At 46.7% G+C, this 24,914-nt stretch overlaps 1 protein-coding gene across 1 annotated transcript; it reads left to right on the top strand.

The window, feature by feature from the left end:
• Positions 1 to 4,263: 4,263 nt before the first annotated feature.
• On the top strand, positions 4,264 to 22,788 carry LOC311243863 (zinc finger protein 512B-like). Its single transcript, XM_084333236.1, has 8 exons — positions 4,264 to 4,357; positions 8,694 to 8,792; positions 9,649 to 10,065; positions 14,123 to 14,419; positions 19,555 to 19,656; positions 21,529 to 21,591; positions 21,761 to 21,859; positions 22,143 to 22,788. Exons 1-8 carry the CDS (start codon positions 4,337 to 4,339, stop codon positions 22,506 to 22,508), a joined length of 1,464 nt encoding a protein of 487 aa, XP_084189362.1. The 5' UTR covers positions 4,264 to 4,336; the 3' UTR covers positions 22,509 to 22,788.
• The last annotated feature ends 2,126 nt before the right edge of the window (positions 22,789 to 24,914 follow it).

Genomic DNA, 24,914 nt, shown 5'->3' with positions numbered 1-24,914 from the left:
TGGACAGGACCACCAGGTGGCCGGAGGTTGTTCCCCTGTCATCAACAACGGCTGAGGAGGTGGCTCGGGCGTTTATCTTCGGCTGGGTCACTCGGTTTGGCACGCCATTGGACCTGACTTCGGACAGGGGATCCCAGTTCACTTCTGAGCTGTGGAGCACCGTGGCTGAGAGACTTGGGGTGAAACTCCATCGTACCACAGCATACAACCCAAAGGCCAACGGCATGTGTGAGCGTTTTCACAGATCCATGAAGGCCGCTCTCCGGGCCACGCTCACAGATGGCAACTGGGTCGACCGTCTTCCGTGGGTCATGTTGGGCCTGCGTACTGCCCCTAAAGAAGACCTGCAGGCCTCTTCAGCCGAATTGGTTTTTGGTCAACCGCTGAGGGTCCCAGGGGAGTTCCTTCCTGGTTCCTCTGCCCCTTGGTCCACTACAGCTCACCGATCTGCCTTCCAGGACGCAGCGAGGGTGTTTGCCCCAGTTCCCACACATCACTGCCTTCCCCAGTCCTACATTCCTAAGGACCTGATGACTGCGAGGTATGTGTTCATCCGTCATGATGCCCACCGTTCTCCACTGCAGGCTCCCTATGACGGGCCCTTCCGCGTCCTCGAGCCGGGCCCCAAGTACTTTGTGGTGGACATGGGGGGGAATAAGGAGCAGATCTCAGTCGATCGTCTTAAGCCTGCTCATGTGGTCCCAAATGGGCCGGTGGAGCTGGCTCAGCCCCGGCGCCGGGGCCGGCCACCCAAGTCTTCCCCTGTCCCATGCCCTCCGGCCGTTGTTACCCCTACCTTTCCACCGGCGAAGCCTCTGCGGCGGCGGGGACGGCCCCCTGCCCCTACCCTTACCCTTTCCCCTTCCACGTTCCCTGTGACTGTTAAATACAGTCGTTATGGCCGCGTGGTCAGACCTCCTAAAAGAGACTGAAGACACTGGGTGCACTGTTTTTGGGGGTTTGTTGTGTTCAGTTCCGTTTGTTTGGTGTTGCACTGAATGTCAATTCTGAATGTTCGGGGGGGGCCTGTGTGGTGGACACTAGAGGGAGGTGTCTCACTTCAGAATGGACACTGATTGAGTGACAGGAGGGAGTTGACTTAAGGGTGTGGCTGTACCTTGGTTCTGTTGGATTTGTTTGGAAGTAAAGTTCAGAGACTCGATACTCCGTCTGCTCGTCTCATTGATTCACTTCCACAATATAAACAATAATACGAGAGCATATACAAGAACAATGAATCTCACTGCCATGTATGATGTAGCCTATACGCCATGTGTAGCCTGCCTATGTGATAAATACAAACATGAACTTGAATCCCATCATCATATTTACATAGTCTGTCCACTATGTTTATTACTTTGTTATTTCCCCCCCCCTATCTATGTAAAGCGACCTTGCATGGGTTTCTTGAAAGACGCTATATAAAATGAAGCTCTATTATTATTATTATTGTTATTATTATTATTATTATTAAAATACTGTCTTTTACTGTTAGTCTCAGTGAAGTTTCAACGGAGCGAGGTAATCTATTCTAACCAACAAATTGAAGTAGAAAGCATTTCGTTGTGGCCAATCTTATTTGGAAACATGACACAAAATAATAGTATGTCGCTTTTTATTTGAAACAATATTTAATCGCGTTTGGTGGAGGTGGGTGTTCTGTAACCCCTTTCGTGACTGTGATGCACAGAGTGAATCCACAGTCACTTGCTCCTCAATAGGAAACCAACCTAGATTTACCCTGAAGGACTGGTTCTAACCGAACCGTTCGTTATACAAGAATCACAGAGAAATGTCAAAGGTACTCGCATTTGCACGAGGGTTTCGGACAGAGATACGGGATGGTTTGAAAGCTCGCCGTTGCTAATAAACATTTAAAATATTTTTTATAAACTGGTCAACACGGCATTATTTCCGGCGTTGGCTGCCTGGTGTGATCACAGCGCATGCGCATCATGCACACAATGCCGGAAATAATGCAGTGTTGACCAGTTTATAAAAAATATTTAAAATGTTTATTAGCAACGGCTTTCAAACCATCCCGTATCTCTGTCCGAAACCCTCCTGCAACTGTGAGTACCTTTGAAACGTCTCTGTGATTCTTGTATAACGAACGGTTCGGTCAGAACCAGTCATTCAGGGTAAATCTAGGTTGGTTTCCTATTGAGGAGCAAGTGACTGTGGATTCACTCGGTGCATCACAGTCACGAAAGGGGCTAGGTGGTTGATGGTGGTTGAGAAATGAGAGAGAGAACCCTTGTAAGTTCTCTCTATTTATACACTGTGGAGCGCAGTTCTGGAAGGTTCTAGCCTGTTCTAACCGGTTCTACTATATGACATCATACTGAAGCTTAACTTGAATTACACTATGACACGGCGGCAGTTACACTAGGTGTTCTGCGTCTGCCCCCCCTGCCAAACAAGCAAGCCAACCTCTTGTTCGCGCATGAGCCCATTATAATTACACTACTGTCGCTATTTCACAATGAACTATAATGAATTACGGTTCATACAGAACACACGCCAGTGTCAGGACTAATGCACGAAAGCTTATTTCCGCGTTGAAACTAATGCATGAACTGAGGAGCGCATATGCCGTAGTAACGATATTCTACCACTGGGCGTCAGCTAAGCATGCTCAGAGCTGTGCGTAGACATAAGCACAAAGTCAAGTTCACGTTCAAATTGATAAATCCCACACTTTGCTTAGAAATGGTCGTACGCACGGGTTAAGCACATATCTGTGCGTACGCCACGTTGATAAATGAGGGCCCTGGTCCCCAAGCGGGAATCGAACCCTGGACCTTCTTGCTGTGAGGCGACAGTGTTTAACCACTACACCACCGTGGCGCTTATGTATCTTAAGCATTGAGACCCCCCCCCTGTGTTCCAGTGGCCTCTGATGGTTCTAACAGCCGCTCTAATGGCTCCGTGTTCCAGTGGCCTCTGATGGTTCTAACAGCCGCTCTACTGGCTCCGTGTTCCAGTGGCCTCTGATGGTTCTAACAGCCGCTCTACTGGCTCCGTGTTCCAGTGTCTGATGGATTTAACAGCCGCTCTACTGGCTCCGTGTTCCAGTGGCCTCTGATGGTTCTAACAGCCGCTCTAATGGCTCTGTGTTCCAGTGGCCTCTGATGGTTCTAACAGCCGCTCTACTGGCTCCGTGTTCCAGTGGCCTCTGATGGATCTAACAGCCGCTCTAATGGCTCCGTGTTCCAGTGGCCTCTGATGGTTCTAACAGCCGCTCTACTGGCTCCGTGTTCCAGTGGCCTCTGATGGTTCTAACAGCCGCTCTAATGGCTCCGTGTTCCAGTGGCCTCTGATGGTTCTAACAGCCGCTCTAATGGCTCCGTGTTCCAGTGGCCTCTGATGGTTCTAACAGCCGCTCTACTGGCTCCGTGTTCCAGTGGCCTCTGATGGTTCTAACAGCAGCTCTAATGGCTCCGTGTTCCAGTGGCCTCTGATGGTTCTAACAGCAGCTCTACTGGCTCTGTGTTCCAGTGGCCTCTGATGGTTCTAACAGCCGCTCTAATGGCTCCGTGTTCCAGTGGCCTCTGATGGTTCTAACAGCCGCTCTACTGGCTCCGTGTTCCAGTGTCTGATGGTTCTAACAGCCGCTCTAATGGCTCCGTGTTCCAGTGGCCTCTGATGGTTCTAACAGCCGCTCTACTGGCTCCGTGTTCCAGTGGCCTCTGATGGTTCTAACAGCCGCTCTACTGGCTCCGTGTTCCAGTGTCTGATGGTTCTAACAGCAGCTCTAATGGCTCCGTGTTCCAGTGTCTGATGGTTCTAACAGCCGCTCTAATGGCTCCGTGTTCCAGTGGCCTCTGATGGTTCTAACAGCCGCTCTAATGGCTCCGTGTTCCAGTGGCCTGTGTGACTCTATTAAAGTGACCGGCCTGCCGTTAAACAGTGAGCAGCACCACATTACCACCGGGTCACTCGCCATCCAATCACCTCTTGTCCCCCAGATCAATACCAGAGCAAGGACTGGATCCATGAAATGGAACATTCTGCGTCAATTTAGCCTTCGCTCGTTTCCAGAAGTCTCCAGATATGTGCTTCCGTCCTTTACGAGCTAATAGTGATGAAGTAAAGGATTTTTTTTTTTTCTCCTTCCCTCTAATGACAGACTATTACAGCGGGTTATAGGTGAAATGTTGATAGATCCAATAAAGACCGGAGGCCTAGATGGCTTAGAGTGTGGATTCAGTTGATTTCCTCTCGTAGAAAAGGTGTTTGATCTTGTGTTTAACCCCTGCAGCTCCAGGATGCTCTCAAGTGCCAGCAGTGCCAGAAGCAGTTCAGATCCAAGGCCGGTCTCAACTACCATACTATGGCTGAACACAGCACCAAGGTACACACACACACACACACACACACACACACACACACACACACACACACACACACACACACACACACACACACACACACACACACACACACACACACACACACACACACACACACACACACACACCACCCGCTCTCCTTCACTCTCTCTCTCTCTCTCTCTCTCATTCCCTCTTTCATTCACACTCTGAAATCTGACTCCCACAGCACAATCCCCTTCACACATTACTTAAAGAACCAGTACAATGATTCAGACAGAAAAGGCTTATCGTGGAATGCTAATGTTATACTTGTTTGTGGACTAGCTAGCCAATATCCTTTTATACAACTACTGACAATTGACCGACCGATGGGCCAATCAGGGTGAGGTAGATTATGTGATCTCTTCAAGGAAGCAGATTGAATATCTTTAAAACGGTTTGATTCTGTTGATATCCAGGGGCAGGACTCCAGACTAAGCTTTTCAAAATCTTTAACATTTTGTAGCACCACTTAAATCCACATTCAGCACAACACGTTATTTGTCTTTTTTTTTCAATTTTATTACCCCAAACACACACACACACACACACACACACACACACACTTTACATATTATATTGAAATGGATTGACAGGGCTCTTCAAATACAGTCAATGAAAATTCATTGGAAGTCTCCATGTCATTAGGAAATGTGGTTGAATCGGCAAGCGTTTGCGAGCCAACAGCACAAAGACGAACACAGTTATGTATTAAAATGTGGTTTTCTAAGGAATGTTTATTGGCCTTCCTACTTCTGGCTAAGGCAGGATTATTTGAAAGCTTTAAATCAGAATAAAAAGTCCATACCCTATGTTATCTGTATTTGTTGCATTATCTACATGTTTTTGTTCATGAAAATGCATCTAATAGACTTTGAGTTGAAGACTTTTATTTTGAAAACCATTGACCCAAAGTCCTAAGGATTCTGTGGCTCGCTTGACTGAGTTCACAAGCCGTTCCGGACTGTAGGGAAGACTATTCTTCTCTTATCACCTGCTGCCTCCTTTGAAATCTTCCCCCTCGTTGTAATTTTGCCACTAGTGTCTGTGGCACAGAAGGATCCGAATTATATTTTGAAAGATAATTGGATACGTTTTAATGCCATGCGAGGACACTGGAGAGAGAGAGAGAGAGAGAGAGAGAGAGAGAGAGAGAGAGAGAGAGAGAGAGAGAGAGAGAGAGAGAGAGAGAGAGAGAGAGAGAAGCATGCTGGTTGACTGGATAGGCATTTCTGTCTCACTCACAGACACACATCCCTCCCTCCCAGTGATGAGTGACACATTACCGTCAGATACGATGATGATTAAAACGAAGCGCGGGCACATTGCACGTCGCACTGGTGTGATTTTTAGTAGCACCATCTCAAAACATGGTCGCAAAATGTGACTAAATGGTAGCGACTCTGGAGCCCTGAGGGGGATAATGATCAAATGGCTTTAGTCATCATTTTCACAACAACAGTTCTAACATTTTGGGTACTTTCACATGAACATATTTTCTGTAAGAGAATGCAGTGAGATTGGAAAGCGTTTATATTTGATAAATCACAGGAGCTTCCGACCGCGTCTACCATCTCCTTTCTCTGCGGATTGTCCTTCGAGCCGCAGCCCCCAACTAACCAGGTGTCAAGGGTTTTGTTTGGGAGTGTTTATGTGAGTCAGAGCGCTAGTGTTTCACCAGAGGCACACTGACCCACTGACCAGGGTGGTTACTGGACCGTAACGTTACACCACCAGGGCCCTACAGCTGTGGAGAGAGGAGGTGTAGACTTTCACTCACTACAAACACTGACTGACACCGATTATGGACACCTGCTCTGCGCACGACGAGGACAGTACTGGCTCTCACGAGGGCGCTGGGTCTGTAGAGGCCGTGGGTGTGTTCAGAGGGCGTTATATAAGTTCCCTACACACATCCACAATCAAACACGTTTCTCACCAGTAACGTATATTTATACTGTATATATATGCGTACCTATATAATAGCTTTCCTTTTGAAAACACTGTCCTTTTTTCTCTCTCTCTCTGGAAGTTGTCTCCCTGGGGTTGCGATCCTGAAACCAGCTGAAAGCGATGGTTGATATTCCTGTCCTTGGAAGTCCTCATATTACATTCCGCAGCTGTCCTGACTCTGACAGCAGAGGAGCTTCATTAAGATATGATCGTGACACTCCCACATTAGAGCAGCGCTTGTCCCCTACGCAGCTTACTGAATAATTCACCGCTGCCTTGTTTCACAAAGTATGGTGAATGATTAATGAACGTACGTAGTGCGCTCCCAAAACTATGTTGCATGCGGTGGTGCATGCAGCTGCACGTGTGTGTGTGTGTGTGTGTGTGTGTGTGTGTGTGTGTGTGTGTGTGTGTGTGTGTGTGTGTGTGTGTGTGTGTGTGTGTGTGTGTGTGTGTGTGTGTGTGTGTGTTTAATCATCGAATGGTGTAGCAGAGATGATCGGTGATTGTTGCAGCTGTGGCAGCGAAGTTAAGCTATTTGACACAGCTATTTGTCTTCAGTCCGACCCTATTTTGTCCTAACCTCATTGGCGGCCGTCCAGCCGAGCAGAGCTAGAAGGAGATATGTTATTAAAAAAATATAAAATGTACCCCATCAAATAAAATAAAAATATTCAGCTTTTTCTGTAACATTTCCAATATAAGCAAATGAAAGACTGATCCCAGTGCTGCCTTAAAAAGGCTAAAAGCCATCGTTGCGGAAACAGACGGCATTAACTGGTTTGGTTCTCTGTACTTTTTTTATGTAAAGCGACTAGCTACCGATGAGCAGTGAGGACTGACCCGGGGCCAGTGTAGTTGTCACGTGGCACGGCCCCAGTGCAGTGAGGACTGACTCTGGGCCAGTGTAGTTGTCACGTGGCACGGCCCCAGTGCAGTGAGGACTGACTCTGGGCCAGTGTAGTTGTCACGTGGCACGGCCCCAGTGCAGTGAGGACTGACTCTGGGCCAGTGTAGTTGTCACGTGGCATGGCCCCAGTGCAGTGAGGACTGACTCTGGGCCAGTGTAGTTGTCACGTGGCACGGCCCCAGTGCAGTGAGGACTGACTCTGGGCCAGTGTAGTTGTCACGTGGCACGGCCCCAGTGCAGTGAGGACTGACTCTGGGCCAGTGTAGTTGTCACGTGGCACGGCCCCAGTGCAGTGAGGACTGACTCTGGGCCAGTGTAGTTGTCACGTGGCATGGCCCCAGTGCAGTGAGGACTGACTCTGGGCCAGTGTAGTTGTCACGTGGCATGGCCCCAGTGCAGTGAGGACTGACTCTGGGCCAGTGTAGTTGTCACGTGGCATGGCCCCAGTGCAGTGAGGACTGACTCTGGGCCAGTGTAGTTGTCACGTGGCATGGCCCCAGTGCAGAGTGGGGAAACCCAGCGGACTGACAGGAGGACAGTGGTCACCTGCTGACTTTGACCTTCATGTCTGCTGCTACTGTCCCCTCTCTCTTTCTCTTTGTCTATCTCTTTCTCTCTTTTCTCTCTCTGTCTCTTTATCTTTCTCTCTCTTTTCTCCCTCTTTCTCTCTTTCTCCCTCTCTCTCACTCTATCTCTCTTTCCCTATCTCTCTCTCTCTCTCTCTCTCGCTCTCTCTCTCCCTCTCTCACTCGACGATGGAGTCATTAAAAATACATGTCGTTGGAGTTTCATGGCTTCCTCTCCTGCGAGGGGTAAAGCAAACACTGAGCTGGAGTCTGTCTGTCGGTCTGCCTGCAGGCTTGACACCATAGAGATGCAGTCTGCTCTCCATCTAATCTCCTCTCCTTCACACTCTGCCACGGCTGTGCCTCAAATAATCCACAGCTCTCTTTCATGTGCAAACACAGGAAGTGTCGAGATGCCCGCCCTTAAACACAAGTCTCCTCTCTTTTCTCTTTCCTCTCCTCCTTTCTCCTCTCTTCTCCCCCCCCCCCCCTCTCCCGTCCTCTCCTCTCATCTTCTCCTCCTCTCCCTCCCCTCCCCCCTCTTATCCTTTTCTCTCTCCTCTCCTCTCCTCTCCTCTCGGTTCTCCTCCTCTCTGGCAGCGCTGCCATCTGTTGTTGTGGTCCCTGGCTGGGGTTTGGCACCGATCACCACCTCAGTGAAAACACTGAGTTTGACAGTTGTCATAAACATGCCTTGAGTAACAGCCTCACTATGAACGCGTTTAATAATCCTGGCACTGCGTTGAGCGCCTGAGATGGAAAACACATTTTCATTGCCCGGGCGAGTATGTATGTGTGTGTGTGTACGGGTCTTTTTCTTTTCTTTTTTTTTTTTGTGAAGGAGGGGGAGGTGTTATGATGTGACGCGCTATGTTTGTTCCCCCTCAGCCCTCGGGGAGCGAAGGCCAGACGGGGGACGGGCAGGAGGAGAGAGAGAGGTTGCGCAGAGTGCTGAAACAGATGGGAAGAATCAAGTGTCCTAGTGAGGTATGCACACGATCGCTCTCTCTCTCTTTTTTTCTCTATCCCTCCCACTTTCTTTCTCCCTCCTGCTCTCTCTCTTTCCCTTCACTACTCTTCCTTTCCATTCATCCACCTTCTCTGTCTCTCTTTTCATCTTTTTCTCCTCCTCTCTTGCCAGTCAGGATTTTTGTTACTTGTATCCCTCCTCTCTCTCCCTCTCCCGCCCCCCCCCCCCCCTCTCTCTCTCTCTCTCTCTCTCTCTCTCTCTCTCTCTCTCTCTCTCTCTCTCTCTCTCTCTCTCTCTCTCTCTCTCTCTCTCTCTCTCTCTCTCTCTCTCTCTCTCTCTCTCTCTCTCTCTCTCACTCCTTGTCACAGTGCCTGAAACCACATCAACACTGTTTCCTATGACTTACAGCAGAGTGCAGGAGGTGGGAGGAAGAGGCTCTTGAAGGATGACATTTCCTTAAGCTGAAAAATGAGCAGCGTCTCTCTCTCTCCATCTTTCTCTCTGTCTCTTTCTCATCTCTCTCTGTCTCTCTCATCTCTCTCTGTCTCTCTCATTTATCTCTGTCTCTCTATCTCTGTCTCTCTCTTCTTTTTCCAACAGAGCTAACAAAAATTCATTGACCAAAAAATATGCAACAAATGGTGTTATTTTTTTTATATAATAATAATATTATTTCTAGTTTAATGTGTGTTTTCGTTCTGTCTCGTTTCTCTCCCTGTTCCATGCTGACCTCACTCATGAACACATACACACACACATACACACACACATGCATACACACACGCACACACACGCACACACACACACACACACACACACACACACACACACACACACACACACACACACACACACACACACACACACACACAGGGCTGTTCGGCCCACTTCTCCAGTTTGATGGGGTACCAGTACCACCAGAAGCGCTGTGGCAGGGAGCTCTCTGAGGACGAGAGGCCAGTGTTTCTCTGCCAGCACTGTGGTAAGAGCTACCGCTCCAAGGCTGGCAGAGACTACCACGTACGCACTGAACACCCCCCCACCACCACCAACACCACCTCCACCACCTCCAGCACCACCGCCCACAGCAACAGCAAGGACAAGGACAGTGCCACCGCCACCAACGCCACCTCCACCACCTCCAGCACCACCGCCCACAGCAGCAGCAAGGACAAGGACGGTGCCACCGCCACCAACGCCACCTCCACCACCTCCAGCACCACCGCCCACAGCAGCAGCAAGGACAAGGACGGGGCCACTGACAGCAACAACAACAGGGGCAGGGAGAGGGTAAGGTGGAATATCATTACAGCCCTGTGACATCTGTGTATCAGTAGATACGTTCAAGGTGATGAACACTGGACATCTTTTGAGAACAACACTTGACCTTCTTAGACATTGTTGTTTTGTTTACCATGTAGTCTCTTGAAGGATGACATTTTCTTTGAGCTGAAATATTTTTGACAAATGGTGTTCTATTTAGTGAGAGGGTGTTTTCATTCTGTCTCGTCTCTCTCCCTGTTCCACGCTGACCTCACTCATGAACACACATAGAACACGTATACCTGTTACATCAGGTAATCAGGGGGACATATTTACAATAAAATGTGTTTTCTGACCAGAGGGACTTTTTCATAGTTCAGGAACGGTTGGAGGAAGAGCCCCTTGTTGTTGTGTTTGCACTGCAGGAACTGTTGGTGTTGTTGTGTTTGCACTGCAGGAACTGTTGGTGTTGTTGTGTTTGCACTGCAGGAACTGTTGGTGTTGTTGTGTTTGCACTGCAGGAACTGTTGGTGTTGTTGTGTTTGCACTGCAGGAACTGTTGGTGTTGTTGTGTTTGCACTGCAGGAACTGTTGGTGTTGTTGTGTTTGCACTGCAAGAACTGTTGGTGTTGTTGTGTCCGCACTGCAGGAACTGTTGGTGTTGTTGTGTTTGCACTGCAGGAACTGTTGAACTGTTGGTGTTGTTGTGTTTGCACTGCAGGAACTGTTGGTGTTGTTGTGTTTGCACTGCAGGAACTGTTGGTGTTGTTGTGTTTGCACTGCAAGAACTGTTGGTGTTGTTGTGTCCGCACTGCAGGAACTGTTGGTGTTGTTGTGTTTGCACTGCAGGAACTGTTGGTGTTGTTGTGTCCGCACTGCAGGAACTGTTGGTGTTGTTGTGTCCGCACTGCAGGAACTGTTGGTGTTGTTGTGTTTGCACTGCAGGAACTGTTGGTGTTGTTGTGTCCGCACTGCAGGAACTGTTGGTGTTGTTGTGTCCGCACTGCAGGAACTGTTGGTGTTGTTGTGTCCGCACTGCAGGAACTGTTGGTGTTGTTGTGTTTGCACTGCAGGAACTGTTGGTGTTGTTGTGTTTGCACTGCAGGAACTGTTGGTGTTGTTGTGTTTGCACTGCAGGAACTGTTGAACTGTTGGTGTTGTTGTGTTTGCACTGCAGGAACTGTTGGTGTTGTTGTGTTTGCACTGCAGGAACTGTTGGTGTTGTTGTGTCCGCACTGCAGGAACTGTTGGACTGTTGGTGTTGTTGTGTTTGCACTGCAGGAACTGTTGGTGTTGTTGTGTTTGCACTGCAGGAACTGTTGGTGTTGTTGTGTTTGCACTGCAGGAACGGTTGGTGTTGTTGTGTCCGCACTGCAGGAACTGTTGGTGTTGTTGTGTTTGCACTGCAGGAACTGTTGGTGTTGTTGTGTTTGCACTGCAGGAACTGTTGGTGTTGTTGTGTTTGCACTGCAGGAACTGTTGGTGTTGTTGTGTTTGCACTGCAAGAACTGTTGGTGTTGTTGTGTTTGCACTGCAGGAACTGTTGGTGTTGTTGTGTTTGCACTGCAGGAACTGTTGGTGTTGTTGTGTTTGCACTGCAGGAACTGTTGAACTGTTGGTGTTGTTGTGTTTGCACTACAGGAACTGTTGGTGTTGTTGTGTTTGCACTGCAGGAACTGTTGGTGTTGTTGTGTTTGCACTGCAGGAACTGTTGAACTGTTGGTGTTGTTGTGTTTGCACTGCAGGAACTGTTGAACTGTTGGTGTTGTTGTGTTTGCACTACAGGAACTGTTGGTGTTGTTGTGTTTGCACTGCAGGAACTGTTGGTGGAAGGACCCTCTTGTTGTTGTGTTCGCACTGCAGGAATTGAGGATGATATCGTAGTTCCTGAACGTGATCTCAGGGCTGATCCCAGCACAGAGCAACCATGAGTGACACAAGCGTACAGTGATCTGTCCAGACATCAAATCCATGGTCTCAGACCTAAGTGTGCTCAGCTGTGCTCTGCCGCATGGGGCTGGGGAGACACACATGTCCAAACTGCATTGTAGTTGGAAAAACCTATACATTAAAAATAATTTCCCAGCGGACCTCTTAGCGACGTCAATATTGTGTCCGAATCTGTAGGTTAAGTATTTACAATTCTCTATTGGCTATTTTGGCGCTCTCATCTTGTTATCAACCAGGAAATGCTTAGTCGTAAGTTGATCAATCAGCCACTGTCTGTCTCCGCTCTCCGGGAGAGAAGCGTGGTCGGCTTGTGTCACTTCAGCGTTCCTATTGGAGGTGCGAATGCAAACTGAAAGAAATCCCTGAAGGTATGTAGTTCTCAGGTTGAGCTCCCCAGTGGGTAGTTCCTCTCAGGGAGTCCCAAGAACTGAAAACGCCTAAAGCACAGAAAACACACTATGACATGAAATAATGTAGGTATTAAGTTACTTTGAGAAGCTAGTGAAGGGCTACATCTGTTCCTCCCTCCCCATCAACCTGGACCCTCTGCAATTTGCATATCGCCCCAACAGGTCCACGGAGGACGCCATAGCCCATGTGCTGCACACAGCAGCATCACACCTGGACAAGAGGCAGGGGAACTATGTGAGAATGCTGTTCATCGACTACAGCTCAGCATTCAATACCATAGTCCCCTCCAAACTCATAGCCAAGCTCAGGGACCTGGGCTTGAACTATGACCTCTGCCAGTGGGTCTTGGACTTCCTGACGGGCAGACCCCAGGTGGTAAGAGCCGGCAACTGCACCTCCTCATCCATCACGCTCAACATAGGGGCCCCCCAGGGCTGTGTTCTGAGCCCCCTCCTCTACTCCCTGTACACACATGACTGCGTAGCACAGCGGAACAACAACACCATCATCAAATTTGCTGATGACACAGTAGTGGTGGGCCTGATCTCTGCCAACGACGAAAGGGCCTACCTGGAAGAGGTAGAGAATCTGTCACAGTGGTGTCAGGAGAACTGCCTCTCCCTGAACGTCAGCAAAACAAAAGAGATGATTGTGGACTTCAGGAGGTCGGGGGTCAAGGACTACAGCCCCCTCAGCATCGACGGGGCACCGGTTGAGAGAGTGAACAGTTTCAAGTACCTCGGAGCCCACATATCCGAGGACTTGACATGGACCACACACATTGACAGTGTTGTGAAGAAGGCACGACAACGCCTCTACTTCCTCAGGCGCCTAAGGAAGTTCCAAGTCAGTCAGAAGATCCTTAGGAACTTCTACTCATGTACAATAGAGAGCATCCTGACCGGCAACATCACCTCCTGGTTTGGGAATAGCACTGCACAAGACCGTAGCAGACTACAAAGAGTGACACATTCAGCCGAACGCACAATTGGAGGGGGGCTTCCCACCCTCCAGAACATTTACAACAAGCGGTGCAAGGGGAAGGCTAAGATAATTATTAAGGACTCGAGCCACCCGAACAACTGCCTCTTTGAACTGCTGCGGTCAGGCAAGCGATACCGGAGTCTTAAGGCGAGCACAGAAAGACTCAGAAGAAGCTTCTATCCCCAGGCCATCAGGCTGCTAAACGAACAATAAACACTATGCAACAACCATCAAATGCACACAGCACACACACCCACACGCACACACTCACTCAAACAAACAACACACTGCAGCACCCACTCTCCACACTTTAGATCACACAAACACACTTTACACTTTATATTTATTGATAAAGGATTTGCACTACAACTCGTACACCTACTGTGAATTGTACCTAAATTGCACCTCGTCCCATTTCTGCCTTGCACTATATAGTATTGTATATTAGTACACTGCACAGTATTGTATATTGTATGGTAACTCAGTTACGTCTTCTGCATCGAACATTGTACATATGTCTAAACTGAACACTGTGACCTCATTTTTTTTTACTTCTAATTTTACTATGTTATTTTATTTCATACTTATCTTGTCTTGCACAGTCTCTGGAGCGTAACAGTAAGAAGCATTTTGTATAAAAGTATTCTGTAATTCTGTATGACAACTATTAAAGAAACTTGTAAACTTATTTTCTTCAGTTCCTTGTCACTGTTGAACCATGTTGTAAACATCTCTCCAGGTGATCCCCGAGGAGTCTCCAACAGGGGGCAGGAGGGAGCAGGGCCAGCCCGCCGAGAGGAGCGAGTGGCTGCAGGAGAGGCCGGCGGCGGGCAGGCCCTGCGAGAGGGAGCGGGAGAGGCCGGTGCACAGCCAGAGTCCGGGCGAGGACTTCGAGCGAACGCCCAGTGGCAGGGTGAGGCGCCGGTCAGCCCAGGTCGCCGTGTTCCACCTGCAGGAGATAGCAGAGGACGAGCTGGCCAAGGACTGGGGCACCAAGCGCCGCATCAAAGATGACCTGGTGCCCGACAGCAAGAGGGTGAGAGCAGACGGAGCAGGCGGAGCAGACAGGAGAGACAGAGCAGACAGAGCAGACAGGACAGACAGAGCAGACAGGACAGACAGAGCAGACAGGAGAGACAGGGCAGACAGAGCAGACAGGAGAGACAGAGCAGACAGAGCAGACAGAGCAGACAGGACAGACAGAGCAGACAGGACAGACAGAGCAGACAGAGCAGACATGAGAGACAGAGCAGACAGAGCAGATGGCAGACAGAGCAGACGGCAAACAGAGCAGACAGAGCAGACGGCAGACAAAGCAGACGGAGCAGACAGACACAGTGGTCCTCCACTGCTGCATGAATACTGTATATCCAAATACTGGCAGTATGCATTGCCATAGGGGAGGCAGGATTACCTAAAGACGCCGGGCAGTAACTAAAGGGTCGCTGGTTCGATCCCCCTCTCTGACAGGAGGGTGAGTTCCAGCTGTGAGCTGGTGACTGAAGGGTGGCCAGTATTACATCTACGGTACCCACCATCCTGCCTAAGTGCCCTTGAGCAAGGCACTGAACCCCAAAAAGTGTTCCAGGGGGCGCTGCACTGCAAGCGACCCTGCGCTCCGACCTCTCTGATGAAATGCATATAGTATGTGTGGAGGACTGTGTGTCTGTGTAACTAGGAGGGATATGAGGACTGTGTGTCTGTAACTAGGAGGGATATGAGGACTGTGTGTATGTGTAACTAGGAGGGATATGAGGACTGTGTTTGATTGATTGATTGAAAACTTTATTAACAGATTGCAGAATGGGTACAATACAGTACAGCTCAATACACACAATTGTTAAGGGGATGCAGACCAGAGAAAGACTTTCGTCTTGTTTACATCAGGGTCCCCCATTTTCAATTCATCAGGACATATATGACATACATGACATACAGATAGACAGTACTGCTACATCTATACATTTATGACATACCAGATTTGCAAATACAGTACTGTTTGTGATACAGAAGGAGTCAGGAAAAGGGAGTATATACATTTGACGTAGAAACTGTACATTGGAGGAGGTTGGGTGGGGGGGGTTGGGTACACTGGGATATTGACAACCATACTGGGTAATCTACAAGTTACAAGTTACAGTGTGTATGTGTAACTAGGAGGGATATGAGGACTGTGTGTATGTGTAACTAGGAGGGATGTGAGGACTGTGTGTATGTGTAACTAGGAGGGATATGAGGACTGTGTGTATGTGTAACTAGGAGGGATATGAGGACTGTGTGTATGTAACTAGGAGGGATATGAGGACTGTGTGTATGTGTAACTAGGAGGGATGTGAGGACTGTGTGTATGTGTAACTAGGAGGGATATGAGGACTGTGTGTATGTGTAACTAGGGGGTATGAGGACTGTATGTATGTGTAACTAGGAGGGATGTGAGGACTGTGTGTATGTGCAATTAGGAGGAATATGAGGACTGTGTGTATGCGTCACTAGAAGGGATATGCAAAAAGAAAAATGTCAATGGCGTTGTGTACATTGACAAGAAGGAAAAACATACAAGGCATATACTGTACACAGGATAGCAAAGCCAACTGAACTCAAACACCACACTAAATAAGAGGAAAAGGGTTGGGTGGTATCCAATTACCGTTAAACCTTCCCCAAATTTTCCGGCACTATACGGTAGTATTACTGGCTAATTTAACCCTCTTTGAGACCCACATAGACCCATTTAGTCTTCTTTAGGGGGAGGGACAGGGGATCAACAGTAGATAGAAGTGGGAAAGCTGTGAACCTGAATATTAATTTCAGATGCAGCTCAGCACTGTGTTCTTCTAGTTCTTCTAGTCATAAATCTGTAATAAACATTGTGTTTTGATTAGGTGCCCATTAAAAAAAGGTTTTGAGCGTACAAGGGCTTAGAAAATGATGATCGATGATGTATGATGGCCGTTCTCCTGCTATTATGTTGTTATCATTTGTTGCAGAAATGTATGGGTTGGTACCATTTGTTACACAGATTTGGTGCAAGATTGAACCATTTCTGACCACTCAAGAAATGATAAACATGGTCAGAAGAGGGGGCGGCTGGGTGGCGCAGTGGAGATTGCGCTCGTCACCAATGCAAGAGACTCCGGTCTCGAATCCGGGTGTCAGCATTGCCTCCGGCTTGGGCCAGCTGTCATACTAACTCAATTGGCAGAGTTAGAGGGTGGAAGTCGATGGGTGGGGATTTGGACGTTGTGGACAGCGACTCCTACAGGTCGGTTGGGGGACGCCTGCACAGCAGAGACAGGAAGTAGCAGGGGTAGTGTGAGCCTCCCATGCGTTGCCACTGAGAGTCCGTGCTGGCAGGTGAAAAGATGTGACAGGCTGCCTCCTCGTGTACCGGAGGGGACACGTGATGCAAGGCTTCTATCCTCCCTACAACCGACCAGTGGGGGGCATAGTCGAGCAACGTTCAAGACAGGGGAGGGGAGAATTGGAAATACGAAATTGGGATGGGAGAAAAATAGAAAATAAGGAGAGAAAAGAAATGGATAAAAAAAGAAAAACATGGTCAGAAGACCCTCCAAAATACCACATTAAGACACCAAGACCTTGAAGAACACCATAGAAAATTCATACTATGGTTTGGAATCAAAACCTTTCTGTAAGAATTGCATTTTTCTGTGATTGGATGGTGAGCACTTCTGCTCTGGAAATTGCTCCGACGCCCCCCTCATGGTCAATAAACCTCTGAATGACCAGGTCTCTAGTTTGTGGTTGTAAAGTGAGGTCAGGTTTCAAAGAATGGTCTCTGAAATGGCTACTATGGGGACCAACATAATCACATACGAATCATTGGATCAACAAGTCTCAGATTCCCAGTCATACCCAATAAATGCAATTCCAAGACTGACGGTGATGGTAGTAGTGGTGGTGGTGGGCCTAGTGGGTGGTCCTGCTTGGGTAGCAGCAGTGGGGGCCTTTGAACTGGAAGACACGTTCATCGTCGCTACGGTTAATGGGTGATTGATTCTGAGATGGGCACATAACTTGAATCTCCGGCTGTCACCTTCTTCATGCAAATCTGAGGAGAAGCTTTCACATGACGACATCACATATCCATAAACATTGTCAAAAGTCATCTCCTGAATCAACAGTTCAGAGAATGAACAGAGTTGTAGTATAACATGTACAGATACAGGTATAAAGACAGTATGGTACAGTGACTACTAGGGCTGACCCCTATTAATCGAATAGTCGACTAATCGGTCGAAAGGAGCCATAGTCGACTGGCCAACCTCTTAGTCAAATATAATATTTAAAATAGAAGAGGCCTAGAAGCGTGGCTAACACTAATGGCACGCATACCAGAGGCTAACTGCCTACGAAAACAGGCACAGAGGCACTGAAAGAGGATTTCACCCATCTAATGAACACACTAGACTAGACAAATATCAAGATGTATCCATCAGTGGACCAATTGCATGCTTTTGCAGAGGACAAGAAGCCTTCAGTCGACTCCTTCAGACATTAAGCACCCCCACAGCCCAAATGGAATGATAAAAAAAAAAAATAGTTTTAAAATATTATACTTTTCTTTTTTTTTTCTTTTTTTTTGTAAGTCGACCAACAGCAAATTTTGGCCAATCCTCGTCGACAATCCAAATCCTTAGTCGGGGACAGCCCTAGTGACTACCATACTGTCCAGCAGCGTAACTAGTAAGAGTAGGATATGTACAGATATAGATATGGAGAGACAAACCGAAAACTCAAACCACAGACAGTGGTGCTGAACAAACACTCTTCATTTAGTGTTTATTATTAAAACTCAACCACACAGACAGTGGTGCTGAACAAACACTCTTCATTTAGTGTTTATTATTAAAACTCAACCACACAGACAGTGGTGCTGAACAAACACTCTTCGTTTAGTGTTTATTATTAAAATTCAACCACACAGACAGTGGTGCTGAACAAACACAGTTCATTATATATACAGTATGTGTGTCCAATTATCTAGCAGTCTCAGTCAATGAGTCAACTAGATGTCCCCCTTGGAAGGGTGTGGGCGAAATGACTTATACTCAAACCATTGAAACAATTCGCACTTTATAAGAATGTTCGTTTATTTGGACTTTGATGTCCAGCATCCAATTCATCCTTGTTGTAATAATCACCAGGTGGTCAATTAAACAAGTGGTTAGCTTGTAGCTGATAGTTAGTAGCAGCTTACATCCAAGCATTAGTGGATAATGTTAGTAGAGGTCGATATGGTATTTGGTAATGTTCAACCAAGTCGACTCTGATAATAGTTCGTTGATAGTTAGGTTGCAATTTAGCAACCGCCGGTACTTGATAGTGTAGCCAGACGTTTAGCCAGGTAACAGTTAGCCAGACGTTAGTCAGTCTGCATGTAGTTAGTCTATAGTCAGCATGTACATTCAGTCAGCGTTTAGTCAGTCAGCATACAATCAGACGTTAGTCAGTCTGCACGTAGTTAGTCTATAGTCAGCATGTACATTCAGTCAGCGTTTAGTCAGTCAGCATACAATCAGACGTTAGTCAGTCAGCATACAATCAGACGTTAGTCAGTCAGCATACAATCAGACGTTAGTCAGATTATTTACCTATACAAAGGAAAGGAAATAAACGGCATTAATTAGTAACTAGATATATGAATTAAAGAGAAATGCGGATATTAACGGCGCATACAATGCAACGTACCGTTGGCCAGTCAAGAGTTCGCCCACAGGGCTTTTCACCTTACAGTCTAGGCTGAGAGTGTCACTTAAATAGCGCGACGCGCCGGCGCAGAGACAGCTTACCTGCTCAGAGTCGCAATACGTCCACTAGGCGGCACCAGATAATAATTAACTCATGCAATAAATGTATACAATAAATGTTACTCATGATAATAATGAAGGATAATAATGATAAATATATTGGGAAAAACGTCGGATAATTCTCCAATGTGCAACAGAATTCTTTTGATGACGTTAATAGAACAGACATCGTTGCTAATACCACAGGATGCCGTATTACTGTCCCAACCCTAATGGAGACCTTGTGTGTGACATCTCACAGATACAGTACACAGACACACTAACTGTGCCCAGTGACGAGAGGCGTCATACTACGATACAAAGAATATTGACATCGATGCTCCTTCTTTTTGTTCCTCAGCTGAATTACACCCGTCCTGGCCTCCCTAACTTCAGCCCTGAGCTGCTGGACACCTGGAAGAACGAGGTCAAGGAGAAGGGGTTCATCTGCTGCTCCAACGTAGTAAGAGGACCCTTGTTTAGTGTGTTACCATAGATCAGCCCTCAGGACCCTTGTTTAGTGTGTTACCATAGATCAGCCCTCAGGACCCTTGTTTAGTGTGTTACCATAGATCAGCCCTCAGGACCCTTGTTTAGTGTGTTACCATAGATCAGCCCTCAGGACCCTTGTTTAGTGTGTTACCATAGATCAGCCCTCAGGACCCTTGTTTAGTGTGTTACCATAGATCAGCCCTGAGGACCCTTGTTTAGTGTGTTACCATAGATCAGCCCTCAGGACCCTTGTTTAGTGTGTTACCATAGATCAGCCCTCAGGACCCTTGTTTAGTGTGTTACCATAGATCAGCCCTCAGGACCCTTGTTTAGTGTGTTACCATAGATCAGCCCTCAGGACTAGGGATGTCCCGATCACGTTTTTTTGCTCCCGATCCGATCCCGATCATGTGATTTTGAGTATCTACCGATACCGATATTTCCCGATCCGATCAAAATTTTTTTTTATTTTTTTTTATTCAACAAACATGACCATGTTCACGTCTTAAACTCATACTGAGGCCTTAGTTTTGGTTTTAAATTGCATATCATCATTCATTTATTTATTGTCACACAGAGCAGAAGAATTTTGCCAAAACAAACCAATAGTATCCAGCTGCAGAACAGCAGACCAGCCACACTCTCAGACCCAAACGCATTTCCTTTGATTTAATTATACATCAAATGATTTATGAAGTTAACTTTTCACCTGGATAACGTCAACATTCAGGGTGAATGTAATGTGAGAAATTGGGATAAAAAAAATTTAAATAAAAATTATTTGGGTCTGAGATTGTGGCTGGTCTGCCGTTCTGCAGCTGGATACTATTGGTTTGTTTTGGCAAAATTCTTCTGCTCTGTGACAATAAATAAATGAATGATGATATGCAATTTAAAACCAAAACTAAGGCCTCAGTATGAGTTTAAGACGTGAACATGGTCATGTTTGTTGAATAAAAAAAAAAAAAAAAACGTTTTTTTTTTTTTTTTTTTTTTGTCGATCCCGATCTTCGGAAAATCACGTGATCGGCCCCGATCCCGATCACGTGATCGGATCGGGACATCCCTACTCAGGACCCTTGTTTAGTGTGTTACCATAGATCAGCCCTCAGGACCCTTGTTTAGTGTGTTACCATAGATCAGCCCTGAGGACCCTTGTTTAGTGTGTTACCATAGGTCAGCCCTCAGGACCCTTGTTTAGTGTGTTACCATAGATCAGCCCTCAGGACCCTTGTTTAGTGTGTTACCATAGATCAGCCCTCAGGACCCTTGTTTAGTGTGTTACCATAGATCAGCCCTGAGGACCCTTGTTTAGTGTGTTACCATAGATCAGCCCTCAGGTAACACATCAGTGATCCAAGTTCATATATTTTCAAAGAGAGCTTGTAACTATAATAACCTACTGATTTACCTGCACATAGTCTTCTACATATCTGTGGATACTATATCTATATCTGTACATATCCTACTCTTACTAGTTACGCTGCTGGACAGTATGGTGGTCACTGTACCATACTGTCTTTATACCTGTATCTGTAGTATGTTATACTACAACTCTGTACATACATCTGATTAACACTACACTCAGTAGTTGTATATTTTGTACCCCATTTAATCACATTAAAGTACGTTGTATATTGCTGTTGCACTTTACTGCTACATTTGCACTCTGGTTGGATGCCAAAATTCTTCCCATTGTACTGTACTTGTGCTGCATAATGACAATACATTTTAATCTAATGGAATGTAATCTAATCTAATGTGATAAGTTAAGTGTTGTTAGACCAAATTGTTGGTCTATACTTACTGTGCTCCGTCATTTGTCTTGTCTGCCTCTGTTCAGAGCTGTGAAGCCGTCTACTCCAGTGTGTCGGGACTCAAAGCCCATCTAGCCAACTGTAGCCAGGTACGAACATCCACCCCTCCCACCAACCTCTGTCCACATTCTTTAGATCCTATGAGCTACGTGGGGGTTTTTTAACTGTGTAAATAAATCACTACGGTTATGCGGCTGGTTGGTGTTGCCTAGAGACGGCGCTGAGGTGACTGAGGTTGTGTGTGTGTGGCTGTTGCAGGGAGGCGGTGAATCAGGGAAGTACACCTGTCTGATTTGCCAGAAGGAGTTCAGCTCGGAGAGCGGTGTCAAGTACCACATCAGCAAGAGTCACTCACAGGTGGGCCCTGATTACAGTCTCACACTTACAGCACTTACCAGCCTGGCGGCTTGCCTGAAAGTCTGCCTTTTAAGATCCCTGCATTCCTACAAACGTGGCATATTTCTCACTGATCCATCTGTTGTTCACACGCTCGTAGGCATGATTGACATGTATGTAACACCTCCAGATATAACCGTTGGCTGTGTTGAATACAGTAGAAAGGTTATTAGGATATAAACAGAGTCCTGCTTCACAGCGTGAGTTGGGACTCCGCGGTAACGTTGTGTTTGATTTGCCTCAGAACTGGTTCCGAACCGCAGCCAGCCACGTGGTCGCCGGCAGCAAGAGCAAAGCGCCGGAGAACAACGGCGAGGTGAGGAACGGAGCCACCGCCGGCAAGAAGAGAGGCCGCAAGCCCAAAGAGCGCCCCCCGGTGGCCGACCCGGTCCAAACAAAGACTCCAGCGCCTAGCGCCACCCAAAACTTGACCCCCGCCCTTGCCGTGTTCTTGCCCCCAACGCAGACCCTCGCCCAGACCCCCGCCCCAACGGACAGAGGGAGCCCGGTCCAAAACAGACTGCCCAACAACAACAACAACAACAACAACAACAACAACAACCCCACCGCGAGACGGGGCAAACCCAAGAAGGTCCCATCCTCGGAGTAGCTCAGCTTTCACCGACCCAGGGGCACAGAGAGGATGCTACCTCCCCACGCTACGCCAGGAAGCTAAAAGACTGAGGACTCGAGCACACAGAGGGAAGTAAAACATTTAGTCCAGACTCAGAAATCTCAGTTCAAACAAACCCTACAGTTAATGTGTCTACTGGTATATTATACAGTACTCACCCTACAGTTAATGTGTCTACTGGTATATTATACAGTACTCACCCTACAGTTAACGTGTCTACTGGTATATTATACAGTACTCACCCTACAGTTAATGTGTCTACTGGTATATTATACAGTACTCACCCTACAGTTAATGTGTCTACTGGTATATTATACAGTACTCACCCTACAGTTAATGTGTCTACTGGTATATTATACAGTACTCACCCTACAGTTAACGTGTCTACTGGTATATTATACAGTACTCACCCTACAGTTAATGTGTCTACTGGTATATTATACAGTACTCACCCTACAGTTAATGTGTCTACTGGTATATTATACAGTACTCATATGTAATGTAGCGTTGCGTTTCTTTCTTCATTCCATTTCTAAGGCACCCGTTTCAGCTTCTCTGCCCACAAACAGGGGTTCATTTTAATCAACGATTAAAAAAGAGAATCCTAATTTCTATATGGATAGTGTTTTTCTAAACTAAAGTAGTATTCCAAATGAATTGAGTCTATTTCTCTCCACAAGTCTGTAGGTCTATGTTGTGTTTGAGATTTTTTTTTTTTTTTAAGGATATTCTATTAGCATGGTGAGGTAATTTACGGCTAGTGTTTTTTTGTTTTGTTTTGTTTTTAGTTTTTCCACTGATATACTGTACTGTGTATATAAACAATATCTATATCTATATATATCTGTATACTCAAAAGCAATGATGCCATCCATCCTGTTCGGGGGGCCAGCAGGCCTAAATTGGATCATAAGCAATCAGAATTATTTGCAAAGTGTGCTACAGTGCAATATTGTATTGATTTTCTTTTTTTCTCTCTTTTGTTTTTACCTTTTTAATTTGGTTCCTTATCTTAACAACTGAAAGTCTCCTAAGCTAAACTGTTCATCGGTCAGTCGTCAGTTGTTAGCCATGTCCTAGTACTCTGTGTTCTTTAAGGGAACGCCTCCTATTTCGAGGATGATGTTGTCTCTGTGGCCGTGGGACGAATATTATTAAGAACCCTCTCAAAGTCAAAGATGTGTCAAGTCATCTGGATGTAAAATCGGGGGCTACTCTGTTGACAATTAATTAAAGCACTCGCCCCAAATTACCTTGATGTTCTGATATTGCTAACAGGTCTAAAAGAAAAGAAAATGTCAAAAATAAATAAATGTCAACCTCATTTGGGTGTTAGACCTAACACAAACATGGGCCCACAAAGCCAGCTCCCCGATAATTGTCCCTGATTTTACCTCCAGGTGTAAAATCACACATTTGAGGATTCTCTCTCTAATATCCAGCTTCAGGAGAGAATGGTGTTCAAATAATGACCTGGGGACACAAGAATGACATGACAAGTTCTTAAAAGGTGGCGTTCCCCTGCTGTTCTGTTGATCTGGGACTTTTTTGTGTTTGTTTTGTTTTCATTACATTTCAATGAACTTTCACAAGACTATATTCACATTGCGATTATGAAATGTTGTATCCAATGAGATAACCGTGGTTAACTATAGAAGACTACGTCAAGGGTCCTTTTACTCAAAGCGGTTTAAACTGATTATCCCTGAAAAAAGAAAAGTGAAAGAGATGAAATCAGTAACCTATAGGTTTAGGATTACTATTGAAAGACATTTAAGATGACCATCAGTAACCTATAGGTTTGTGATAATTATTGAAAGAGATGACCATCAGTAACCTATAGGTTTGTGATAACTCTTGAAAGAGATGACCATCAGTAACCTATAGGTTTGTGATAACTCTTGAAAGAGATTTGAGATGACCATTAGTAACCTATAGGTCCTATAGGTTTGTGATAACTATTTTATTCTTGTAGAGTAGTAGTGAATATGAAATTATTTAATTGATAAAGACAAAGCACTTGAAGAATCCTGACACCAGAGTCACACCAGATGGCCAAAGCGCCGCAGAGAGCAGCCAGTTTCCTCTCGGCACTGCTGTCACCAGACTGGACCGCTCACCCCAGCCGCGGCACAGGGCCGGCTTGCCGTCTTCAGTGATATTGGCGTCTAGTCTATTTCCCCCCGCGAGCGCCTCCACACGTGGTCGGAGGAGAGGAGTTTCTTGTTGACTGGCGTGGAGAGATGAATTCTGGTGTGAACAGCCAGGCTCCCGCTTGCTCCAGCACAGCGCGTCCCCGGGCCTGAGACCAGGCTCCCGCTCGCTCCAGCACCGCGCGTCCCCGGGCCTGAGACCAGGCTCCCGCTCGCTCCAGCACCGCGC

The sequence above is a fragment of the Notolepis coatsorum genome (assembly GCF_963971535.1).
Source record: "Notolepis coatsorum genome assembly, chromosome: 17".
Classification (NCBI taxonomy): domain Eukaryota; kingdom Metazoa; phylum Chordata; class Actinopteri; order Aulopiformes; family Paralepididae; genus Notolepis; species Notolepis coatsorum.
This window is presented reverse-complemented; position numbering and strand designations above follow the sequence as displayed.